The sequence below is a fragment of the Agelaius phoeniceus genome, chromosome 20 (assembly GCF_051311805.1).
Source record: "Agelaius phoeniceus isolate bAgePho1 chromosome 20, bAgePho1.hap1, whole genome shotgun sequence".
Classification (NCBI taxonomy): Eukaryota; Metazoa; Chordata; class Aves; order Passeriformes; family Icteridae; genus Agelaius; species Agelaius phoeniceus.
In genome coordinates this window covers 2,622,001-2,634,594 of record NC_135284.1, presented here as the reverse complement: position 1 = coordinate 2,634,594, position 12,594 = coordinate 2,622,001, and the positions used below count along the sequence as shown (strand labels likewise).

At 40.9% G+C, this 12,594-nt stretch overlaps 1 protein-coding gene across 1 annotated transcript in view; it reads left to right on the top strand.

Moving 5' to 3' along the window:
* Window positions 1-12,594, top strand: part of VMP1 (vacuole membrane protein 1) — a 62,174-nt gene that overhangs the window by 36,220 nt on the left and 13,360 nt on the right. The window contains exons 8-9 of the mRNA XM_054647084.2: window positions 7,595-7,675; window positions 10,681-10,797. Coding sequence (XP_054503059.1) covers window positions 7,595-7,675; window positions 10,681-10,797 — 198 coding nt within the window. The remainder of the gene's footprint in view (window positions 1-7,594; window positions 7,676-10,680; window positions 10,798-12,594) is intronic.

The window sequence follows — 12,594 nt, the reverse complement described above, 5'->3', positions numbered from 1 at the left end:
GAGATGGAGTTTGTTGTAAAAACCCATTTGTGCTGGCTCTTCCCTCAAGGAGGGGGAGGAAGAAAGGAGGGAAATAAAAAGTTCCTGCCGTGGTTCAGATGATTAATGGAATGAAGAAAATACCTGGAAGTTCCTGGTGGAACTAATGGGCTGGTCCAGAGCTGCTTGACTTCATTCCTGCCCCTGTTAATGGGGAGATCTTATTTACCATAAAATGGACTCATCATTTGGAAGTTTCACACTTTTACTCCAAGACAGGCTAAAATGAAATGCCCAGCAAAGCCAAGCCTGCTGCTGGAATGGACACTTCACTCTGTTGTCTCTGCTCCCACAGGGCTTGCAAAAAATTCAGCTTCTTTTGTGCTCTGTGGCTTCTTCTGTCTGTCTTTTCTATCATCTAACAGCACTTTTAAAATCTGATAAGGGGACAATAGGTTTAATTGTATTTTCCATAGAAAAACTTAAGGTTTTCTGACCCAAGGACTAATTGTAGTTACTCATGTCTGAGTTTCCCAAGTCCCAAAGATGAGCATCCTCCTGATTACCTCTGGATTGCAGCATCTCCCCTTAACCTTAACATGCAGCCAGCCTGAAGAATCTGAGGACAAACAGATGTGGAAATAAATCCCTCACCATCTGTGCTGCATTCTCATCCTCACAAAGGAAGAATCCACCTGTAAACAGAATTTCTTGTTGACTTGGGATTTGTCTGGAATATCTACTGTATCCTTGCCTGCAAATATTCTGAATATTGAACTGAATATTGAATATTGAACCAGTTTCAAGCCCTCAGATCACCAGCACAATCTGTTTCATGAGGCTTTGTGGGTGCTGCTCTCTTCTTTCCCCAGTTCTTTGGAGAAGCCAAGGCTGTTTTATTGCTGCCTGGTTGCCTTCATCTTGTACTTTTTCAAGCTGTTATCATGTTCAGCATCTACGTCCTTTTCTCTTGCAACTTTTCCATGATTACCCAACTCCTTTTCCAGAATTGAATGCCTCAGAAAACCCAGATTTCTCATGAAGTGAAACTCCCTTAGAATCTGGAATATCTGCCATGTGCCTGTTGTGTGCAAATCCCTTTCTTTCATCAGACTTAGTCCTGGCTTAGTTCTGCCACCATCCCACCACTGCTTTCAGTAATCCTTGAAAATTATTTTTTCCAGCTCCCTCTTTTGGGGGTCTGATTTCCCAGACAGGACCTTTTCTTTCCCAGATTTTTGGGTGATGAGGAAGTTTAAACCTTTCCCCTCACAGCCCCTGCTCTCCAGGCATCAAATGGAAATTTCCCCTTTTTGTTGCCCCTTTGCATTTACCTGGAAGCATTTTGGAGAAAGCTGGAACAAAGATCCCTGAGCTGCTATCACAATATTCCTGTTTGTAATTTATTCCTATTTTTGATATTCTGGTGGGGGTAGAGCAGTGAGTGCTGAACCACTGTGACCTCCCAGCCTTGGGTACCTCTGTGGCTCCCCTGCAGTCAATGCTTTATTGCAGGGAGTTAATAATTCCTCCCAGTCTGAAATCCTGCAATCCATTCCTTCACCACAAATGGTCATTCTCCCATAAGCTGTGTTTGATTCCATTGTGCTGGAACAGAAAGCCAGAAGAAACAAAATACTGTGCAGCTCATTTTTAACATAACTGGGATTTTTACATAAAGAGGGGCACTGTCTTTGTAGGCAGCTCTTTAAATGTTAAGGACTCTCTAATTTTGGTGATCCAAGTGGTAACTTCATACCCAGCCTTCAATCTTTGGGGGGGAAAAAATGTTCTCTACTTCAGATGGTTATCTGGATAATTAAACTTTTTTATTCTAACAAGAATAGAAATAATGCTCAAAATAATAGAAATAATGCTCAGATCTTGAGGGTTGTCCACACAAAAGGGACACATTTGGCCTGGGGAACCTGCAGGAGGAGGAGGAATTTCCCTCTCTGCAGCTGCTCCAGAGTTCTCCTGGAGAACCTCTGAGGTGTGACACACTCAGATCTCTCTTTGTGCCTTTTCATGGTTTTTCACTCGTGTTCCTGTTTTCTGTCAGGGTCACAAATCCTGTGTATCCCCTTCCAGGCCTGCTAGAAAAATCTTTTAACTCCTCCAGGCCAGCACCTCCCAGGTGAGGAATGTCCATGGCATGGATGAGGCCTCCTGAGCAGGGAATGAACTCCACGAGCTTGGGATGGGATTGCACTAAATCCAATCTCCATCTTTGTGTTACATCTGCCAACTTCATCAATTTATTCTAAAGTGCTTGAGGTATTTACAGCAGGAAAGAAAAGGAGAGAAGTTTGGCCAGGCCTCAAATCCCTGGCATGTGGATCTGGATGGTTTTTCTCTGAGATTGAGCTGGGATGTGATGGGAGCTGTTGGTTCCTCAGTGCTCCCAAAATCTGATTGCAGCTGTTTGAAAATGAACTCTCACACTGCATCATCTGTGCAGAAGGGCTGGGGAAGTGTCACAGGTATTTTCTGGGGGATTCAGTGCAACTCTGATTATTCAGAGCTCCTTGGACACCTCCAGCTATTCCTGTGGATCAATCAACCAGCTCTGCCCTTGCACAGGAAGAAAAAAGATGCTCCACAATTGCAGTGGGAACAATTAATTGTGGCTGTTCTGTTAGAGAGGGAAAAGAGGAAAAAATATTTATTAAAATTATCTTTTTCCTCAAGCTTGTTAGCTAAAACTGGTGAGGTTTTATTTATCAAAACAATTTGATTTATTAAAACAATTTGATTTATTAAAACAATTTTTCCTCAAGCTTGTTAGTTCAATCTAACTATTAGTTAGTTAAATCTAGCTATTATTCACCTGGTGAGGTGCTTGTTCTTCCCTCACACTGAGGAGCTCACCAACTTCACAGTGAGAGGTTAAATTTTAAATGGAAACCAAATCAAGCAGAAGGATGGGGCAAAACTTTGTAACTTAGACAAGGTTGTCCATTCTCTCCCTCAGGAAGGATTTTGCAGGGATAAAAGTTCCATATTTACACCGAGGCAGAACATGCAAATTCTCCTGAGCATCCCTTCAAGTTTGGGAGTTTGGGAGGGGTTTTTGTCCTGTGGGGGCAGTGGGGTGGATGAAATGCTGGAAATTTGCCTTTTGCTGAGGCTGAGCAGATCAGGACAGCTCGGCCTGGGGAATCATCCCTGACCTTTCCCTGCCTTTGGGATGTGCTGATGAACCCCATGAAGTCATCCTCAATCACTGAGCCTTCCTCTGCCTGCTCTGTGGCACTCACAGGAAATCCATTTCCAAACCCCAAAAAGAAATAAATCATCCTGCAAAGGGACACAGTGAGCTCAGGCATCCTGAAATGTTCGAAAGAATGAATCACAATTAGCTGGGAGCCCAGTCCAGGCTAGAAACTTTAATTTGGGGGGAAAATGGTTTGCCTGTAAGTAGCTCAACTTTTGTCTCTTTTCATATATATATATAAAAATATTATTTTTTTAAAGCAGTAATTGATAAAAGTTCTTTTATTTCAAATGCTAAAAAAAAAAATAGAGAAAAGATTGTTCCCCATGCAGGCTTTAGAAAAGAAAAAAAAAATTCTGTTGTGAAAGAGGTAAAATTTGTAAAACTGGGGATTGAATTCTCAGGGAAATGAAACTTTGAAGGCTTTTTGATTGTTGCAGATGTCACAAAGATTTGTCCAACAAAATTTAAGGAAGGAAGCAAAGAGAAATAGTTCTGAACTTGTTTTCACAGAGTAAATGTTGAGGCTGGGATTCGTAGTTTTGTTGGTTTATTACCCTGCAAATTATCCACAGCACTGATTACATTAGATGACAGAAAATAGGTACCAAAAAAATCTTTAATTGTCTTTTGGTTTTTTTAGAAAATTTGGAAAAAAGGAAAATCAATGACAAGTTCTTGAGTGAAAGTTTTAGAATTTAAAATTTGCTTTCCATGAAGTACTTTGTGACAGACAATGTAAAACCAAAACTTAGGAGGGAAACAAGCTGAGTAATAACTTAAAAAAATAAAGTTAGGAATTAACAAGGTGAGAAAATTTGCTCCAACATTGGTTTTGGTTTGGGGTTTTTTTGAGACAAACTTGTTAAACTTCTTTTAAAGACCTTCATTATTAGCTTTTTAATGTTTTATATGTTTGTAGCTGGAGGGAAAATATTAATTTCAAGGCAGCCTTGAATTTTGTAGTGGAGAAATGTGGGTGAGGGAAGCTGGTTCTTTTTAAGAAATTTGGTTAAAAATGGTGCTTTCCCCTAAGTTAATACAGTCAATTTATATCTAATTATAATAATATATTTTATTAAAGCAGCTGTGCTGCAACCATTAGTTTCTAGGTCATTTTCTAGAGAGTTTATTTCCAATCCCAGCTTGTGCAAATGAATACAACAGTGCATTAGCAACACAGTAAAAGATAATGGGGGAATAAATTAAAATCAGAATAGAAACAACTTCCATGCAAATAAATCATGGAGCCATTTCAATAATTGTCCTGGAGAGTTTTATTTTCAAGATATTTTGCCATCAGATTTATGGAACTGCGAGGAAAAAAATATTTATTGGCTGATAAAAGTGAAAATATTGCTTTGGGAAATGGGGGAGAAAATAGGGGCTGCAAATGGCCCCAGTGAGCTCTGCTCCAGAAATGCCTGAGCAGGGAACAAATCCAGGGGCAAATTCCAATTGCCCAACAGCAAAATCTGCTTTAGACCTTTGGGTGTTTCAATGAATTTGTAAAAATCTGAAGATTATTTACTGTGTGTTTGCCTGGGCAATTGGAGAGGTGTTGTTTACCTTGGGGAAAATCTTATAAATAAATAAAATACAAGAGTATTTTTATAAAATAGAAATTGTTCTTCTAAAAAGAACAGTTCCAGGATACCTTTCCCAAGGACAGAATCTGCTTTAGCACCTTTGGGTGTTTAAATGAATTTGTAAAGATCTAAAGATTATTCACTGTGTGTTTGCCTGGGCAATTGGAGAGGTGTTGTTTTCCTTAGGGAAAATCTTATAAAATAAATAAATTATATATAATATAATATATATAATATAATATATATATAATATATATAATATAATATAATATATAATTATTATAATATACATAATATTATATATATTATATATAATAATATATAATAATAAATACAATAAAAGAGTATTTTTATAAAATAGGAATTGTTCTTCTAAAAAGAACAATTCCAGGATACCTTTCCCAAGGACAGAATCTGCTTTAGCACCTTTGGGTGTTTCAATGAATTTGTAAAGAATCTGAAGATTATTCACTCCTGCGTTTGCCTGGGCAATTGGAGAGGTGTTGTTTTCCTTAGGGAAAGTCTTATAAAATAAGTAAATAATATATAATATAATAAATATATAATATAATATAATATAATATAATATAATATAATATAATATAATATAATATAACGTAATGTAATGTAATATAATATATATAATTATTATAATATATAATATATATTATATTATATGTAATCATATATAATAATAAATAAAATAAAAGAGTATTTTTATAAAATAGAAATTGTCCTTCTAAAAAGAACAATTCCAGGACACCTTTCCCAAGGACAGAATCTGCTTTAGCACTTTTTGGTGCTTAAATGAATTTGTAAAGAATCCTGAAGATTTTTCACTGTGTGTTTGTGTTGTTTTCCTTGGGGAAAATCCTAGAAATAAATAAAATAATTTTTTTTTTAATCAAATAGAAATAAAAGGGTATTTTATTCCCTGCATCCCAAATCCTGGGGCTCCCACTGGAGCTGGGATCCCCTTTTTGGGTTCTGTTTTTCTGGAAATAACCACGAGGGAATTTGGGGCTGCAGCAGGAACTGCCCTGGATGTCGCAAGAATTTTGGGCTGGGTGCTCAGGAAATTGTTGTGTTTTGTTTGTTTAGAACAATTCGTGTCAAAATGCACTCTTTTCATTAAAAAATAAAATAAAATAAAATCAGTTTTACTTTCCAGATTGTTTCCTGTCAGAACAAGCTCAAGGGTTTGGTGTCAGCCTCACTGGGATCAGGTTTAATCCCTCGTGTTCTGGGGGGATCCTACAAATATCAGGGAAAATTGGCATTTAAAAAGTGAATTTTGATCTCTTCCCTTTTGTAGTCATGAGCCCAAGCTCTAACTCCTGGTCAGAGTGTGGAAATTCACCTTTATGGGATATTCCAGAGGGTTTTTATATTCCCCTGTGGCTAAAAATGTCCCACTGAAAGATTTAGAAAATCTCATTTCTTACAGTTTTGAGTTCTTTTTCCAGGCATTAAATACAATAAATAGAATTATTCTGACTTGAGTAATAATTGGTTTTTGTTTTGTTTTGTTTTTTAATGTTCAAATAGGGAATTTAACTGTTTGAAAGCACAGTAATGGAAAAAAGTCACTCCTTGAAAAAAGGGTGTAAAAAGAAGCAAATGGTCTCATCACAGATCTATTATTTTTTAATCTGCCCCAGAAAATGTTGTCAATTCTACAGCTCAAAATTTAAATAATTTGCAAGAACATTGTAAAATAATTGCAGTTTTCCTTCCTTGGTGTGTAGTATTTAAGGTTTCAACAGAACTGTAACCAAGTTCAAATTGCATAAATGTAATTTTTCTGGATTAGCCTGCAGTTGCTTTAATCAATAATTAATGACCTTCTAAATTCTACAATTCAATAGTGAAGGGTGGAATTCAGAATATCATTAATTATTGATTAAAGTCATTTCCTTGGGTAATTTATTGCATTGCTCCTGGAAAAATCAGAATTTTATTGCTTATTTGTAGGTTTTTAAAGAGGAATGGGTAATTATTTTTTAATGTTTGCTATTCCCAAGGATTCCCAGCTTTCTGCAACTGCTGTGGCCAAGCACTGACCTTGCTTTTATTTTTCTGGACAGTTTTGCTTCAAAAGAATTTTATCTCTTGTAAATTCCCTTCTCACATGCAAAGAAACTCCTCCTGAGAATCTTTATTTTTGGTTTTTTTTTTAAGGGGTTTTCTGGGTGTTTGGCAAATTTTGAGCCTCAGGAGTAAGAACTGATCCCAGAATGAAAGGAGGCAGCTCTGTGCAGAGCAGCTCCACTCACAGGGGCTGCACCTCCCCTGCTTTGAAAGCAATTTAGGCTCAACTTTCTGGATTTTAATGAATTTTACAGCTCTGTTGTAGGCAGTGCCTGGAATTGGCAGTTTTGGTTGAGATCCTGGGTTTGGGAGAGCAGATCTGAGGATATAATGGGATTATTTGGAGTTTTTTGCTCTTTCTGTCCTCAGTTCCTTTTTACCTCTGGAAATGGCATTGGAGGGATTCATTCCCTCTGCTTGTTTAGGGAATAGGTACAAACAGCACTGGCATTCCAAAGATATGGGGAAATAAATAATGGAAAATCTGTTTCCATAGCAGTGGGAGCTCAGTGCCACTCCCAGGGTGAGGAAGAACCAAACTCAGTGCATGGGGCGCTCACATTCCAGCACCACTGTCCCCCTAAACTCTGGGTTTCACTCTGGCTCTCCTGGTTTGAAATTCCTGCAGGTCCCAGCTGGGCAGTGCTGGGGATATCAGACTTTCTGAGCTCTGTTCAGGTGGGCTTTCCTCATGGATAATCTGATTTTCCTGTTCCAGGACTTCGCTTCCCGGGCGAAGGTGGCCGTGCAGAACCTGGTGCAGAAGGTTGGGTTCTTTGGGATCCTGGCCTGTGCCTCGGTGAGTTTTCCCAGGAAATTGGAAATTTGTGGGCACAAAATGCAGCTCTTTGCATGTCCTGCCATGCAACTCATTTTTGTTTGCACTTTCTGTGTCTCTCAGGGAGGCAAAAGCTGCTGGAATTGTGTTCTTATTTCTTTAGGTCTTGGTGTACTGTATTTGAAATTCTTGGCATCCTCAGATGCAGAGTGTGCATGGATTGAGAGTGGAAAAGTCCCTGCAGAAATCCTGGTTAGGGTGTCCATCCACCCCTTCCAGCCCTCCCAAATCTGCTCTTTGGGCCATTAGGAACCAGAAAGGGCAGAAAAAGGAAGGAAATTTCAATTGTGGCTGTGGAGCTACAAGCTGCTCATGGCTTCTTTAATCAAGAGGTGAAAGGAGCATCTCCAGTGATGCTGTTTTAGTTTTTTATGCTCTTCTTTCAGAATAAAAAAATAACATTGGAGGTTTACCTCTGTCTGTGGGGCTGGCAGGAGTGGTGTGCCTTGTTCTTCATCCTTCACACAAACTGGGGGATGTGATTGCAGAGTGTGGGACCCCCAGTCCCAATGGGGCCTGCAATAACCACAGCATCACCCAGCTCTGAGGCTTTCACTCCACACCTGTTTTCCTGAACCAGGTGACAGAGCCTGCTCAGTGTGGGTGCTGTGCCACAATTCATCTGGTCAGAGCTGCTGACATAAAGCTCCTGCTCACTGATCCTTCCAAACATTCTCATGTTTGCAGTGAGTTTATCCTACAAGCTGCTCCTTAAATCCTCCCAGGAGCTGCTGCTCCCTGCTCTGACACATCCCTGTCCCAGCCATTCCCTGTCCCAGCCATTCCCTGTCCCAGCCATTCCCTGTCCTTGTCACCAGCACAGCTTGGAGCTGGCAGGGGTGAGGGACTGGGCAAGGTGGGGCAATGGGGAGCAGGAGGAAGGGGTTGGGGAACACCTTCAGAGGAGGCTGTAAACAGCCCAGGGTTCCTGCTCAGTGATATTTAAACATTGCTTTAACCTCTTCCCCACCTTGCTGCCCAGGCCCTGCTCAGCCCTGAGCTGGGGGAGGGATGAGGCTCCACCAGGGCACACCTGGGCTTTGTAAATGTGAGTTTGTAAATGTGAGTTTGTAAATGTGAGTTTGTAAATGTGCTCACACAACAGCTGCAGGACAAAGGGAGAAGTGGAAGGTTCCAGAGGCCTTGGAAAAGCAGGAATGCAGAGCTGTCCCTCTGGGTGCTCCTTGAATTTAGCTGTGCCCTCACCAGCCCAGGGGCATCTCAGCATTTCTCTACCAGGTGCCTCCTGTGCTTGCCTCCCCTGTAATTGTCATCTTCCTCCTGGATTTTAGGCACTTTTATTTGATGTGTATTTTAGGAGAATTTGCTGGTGAAGTGGTAATGGCTGTCCCAGCTGTGGGTCCTTGTCTCTCAAGTGGTGGCTTCAAAATGCTGCCTAAAAACCCCAGCAAATGGAAATGAAAATTCTGCAGGCTTATCCAGTGAAGTCAACTGACTGTCATGTTGTTTAGTGGCAGTAAGGAAGTCAAGATTGTCTGGAGTTTATTTCTATATAAAGGCAGCTCTGGGCAAGAACAAAGCAAGAGTCAGCCCCCAAGTTCCTCGCTGTGACTTGTGAGAATTTGCCCTCTTGGTTTTGTGGCCTTTTTTTGGCAACTTTGAGTAACAAGCACAGAGAAAACCTTGCTGGGGATGTGCTGAGTAAATTCTGTACCCACAGCACCCCTGCCCCAAATTCTCTGCAGGGATTAAAACCTTCTGTGAACCAACAAAAATCCCTCAGAGCACCAGCCCAGAAGAGCCTGGAGCAGCCTTGGCTCCAGGGGCAGAAGGTTTGGGGCAATCACTGCCAGGAGCAGAAGGTTCTGGAACAATCATTGGCAGCTCCAGGGGCAGAAGGTTCTGGAACAATCATTGGCAGCTCCAGGGGCAGAAGGTTCTGGGGCAATCCCTGACAGCTCCAGGGGCAGAAGGTTCTGGAACAATCCCTGACAGCTCCAGGAGCAGGGGCAGAAAAGTTCTGGGGCAATCATTGCCAGGAGCAGAAGGTTCTGGAGCAATCATTGGCAGCTCCAGGAGCAGAAGGTTCTGGAACAATCATCCCAGCTCCTGTGGCCACAGCAGCTTTCCCAGGTGGGCAGGGCAGGTGGAGCCTGCTCAGGGACCCGTGGTTTGAACCCAGTTCAGATTTCTCCCTCTGCAGGTGCTGCTGTGGCTGCTCATAAATCTGAATTTCTGCTCTCCAGCAGCCCAGTGCAACCCTTTGTCACAGGCTGCAGGATTGGAGCAGTTCCTTTATTCTCTATCTGCCCTCTTTATTCCAATTTTTGAAATCACAAAACCCCAGCAGTACCACACTGCTCCTGGGAGTGCCCCTGCTCAGACACTGCCCCTGTGCTCCAGGCTGAGAGGGAAAGGTTGGAATTCAGACACTTTCTTGATTTCATTTCAAAAATATTTTACAGATAGTATCACAATACCAAAAGTCAGGCCAGCAGTTTAATAATAATAAAAAATTCTTTTAATTTTAAATGAAATGCATATGCTTAATAAAATCTAATCAGTGTTTTTAAACTGGATACATATGACCATAAATGCCAGTTTTTAATGTAGTTTCTCAGCTGGAAATCACTGGGGATCAGTTGGAGCTCTGGCTTCCAAGAGTGATGTCCTTGTCAGAGAGAAAATTTGATAAATCACTCAAAATGACTTTGCTGTGGTTTCTGTGCATTTCACATGGAAAACTTTTCATTAACTTTTTTCAGGATGCAGGGGCAAGGAGGGACCTTGAGAATGGAATTGTCTGGGACATTGTCTCTCTGAATCCCAGAGACTGAAGTGATGTGGTGGGACATCAACATTTTTGTAATTATTAAGGCACAAAAGTTTTGGATCAAGCTGGAGAAGGGGAAACTGTTCATTTTTCAAAATTCCAGCCTCTGGGGTGTTCCTGTCCATCCAGTGTGTGCTGCAATTCCTGAACCTCTTTCCCTTGCACTCCACAGATCCCAAACCCCCTGTTTGACCTGGCTGGGATAACTTGTGGCCACTTTCTGGTTCCCTTCTGGACCTTCTTCGGTGCAACCTTGATTGGAAAAGCTGTGATTAAAATGCACATCCAGGCAAGTGCTGCCCCCTCAAACCTTTGAAACTTTGATTCTTTCCCTGCCTGTTCCACTGTGTTATTTGGGGATGAACCCTTTGAAACTTTGATTCTTTCCCTGCCTGTTCCACTGTGTTACTTGGGGATGAAACATTTGAAACTTTGATTCTTTCCCTGCCTGTTCCACTGTGTTATATGGGGATGAAACTTTTGAAACTTTGACTTTTTCCCTGCCTGTTCCACTGTCTTATTTGGGGATGAACTCTTTGAAACTTTGATTCTTTCCCTGCCTGTTCCACTGTGTTATTTGGGGATGAACCCTTTGAAACTTTGATTCTTTCCCTGCCTGTTCCACTGTGTTATTTGGGGATGAACCCTTTGAAACTTTGATTTTTTTTCCCTGCCTGTTCCCCTGTGTCACTTGAGAATGAATCCTGCAGTCTCCTTGCCCGACTTGAAGTAATGGAAATTAATTTGGTGCAAAGGATTTACAATAAAGGAGCTGCTGGGCTGCTCCAAACTGAGGCCAGTGAGTAATTTACAGCTGCTGACCCGCTCAGGAAATTGGTGGTTAGCCCAAGTATTTACCTGCAGCCTTCAGCAGCCTGCCAGGGCTCCAGCAGTGAGCTCCTTTGTGGTACCAAACGCTGCTCTGCACTTTGAAATGCCCTTTTGAGCTGCCTGAGAGAAGCCTGGAGAGCCCTGGGCTGGGCCAGGCCACTTTGGGTGGATTTGCTGCAGTTTTGGGGCAGCTCTGGTGTCCCAGGTCAGATGTGCTGAGTTTGAGGTGCAGTTGTTTGCACAAAACGTGGAATTCTCCTGGAAATGCATCACCCTGCTCCGAGGAGAGCTGGGGTCTGGATTCCCTGGGGATTTGCTGGTGTGGTCAGGCCTGGAGCTCTCTCTGTGTTTGGGATGTTTTCAGCTGAGTTTGGGTTTTTGCAGTGCCTCTGCCTCTGTTGTTTGGAAATCTCTGCTGTGACTCCCATCAAAATAACAGAAGCTTTTAGTAAAAAAAATATTTCATGTTACAGCCTCATCAGGCTGCTTTAAAACCTTTATTTTGCCCTAAACACAAGCTTTTTATTCCCATCCTTTTTTTAAATGGTTGTTTTATTTTGCCCAGTGCTTAAGCAGAAAACAATAAATAGATTTGGAAATTCTTCCATTTCTTGGGGTAAAACAACTTTTTCTCCACACTTCTTTTTGTATTAGCTGAATTTTCCTCTGCTTTTAAATCCATGTGTTGCTAAAATGTGTTCTGGCAGCACAGAAAAGTGCAATAATATTAGATAATATTCCTTTTATTATTTTAATTACCTTGTTCAGCTACCACAGTGTTTGCTGTGTAATTTATAGTGCTCCACACTCAGATCCCATGTAAGTGAAAAAACATTTCCCAGTGCCTTGTACAGTTGATAAATCATGATTTTGTAATTTAATTCTCTTTTTCAAGCACACCCTTGTGCAATAGCCTTGATTTTTTGGAGTGATCTGGCTGGACTTGGAATTTAGGAAATGTGAGAGTCATGGAAAAGGCTTTTAATGCAATGTTCAGACAGGAAGTGAGTGACTGCTGCAGTGGCCATCCTGGGACTCCTTTTCTATTGCCTTACTCAAATTATGTCAGTTCCATTGCAGTTTTACATCCTGCTTTGTTTCAGTGTTAATGGTTTTGTAGTTAGTAGGGAATTAGGAGTTATTCTGCTTTGTAAAATTTTATTAGATAAATCATGGCCTTTTTTTCTTGTAAGGTTGAAATTGTATTTGAAGTTTGTCTTTTAATATGTTTAATAGGTTTTAATATTATTAAATA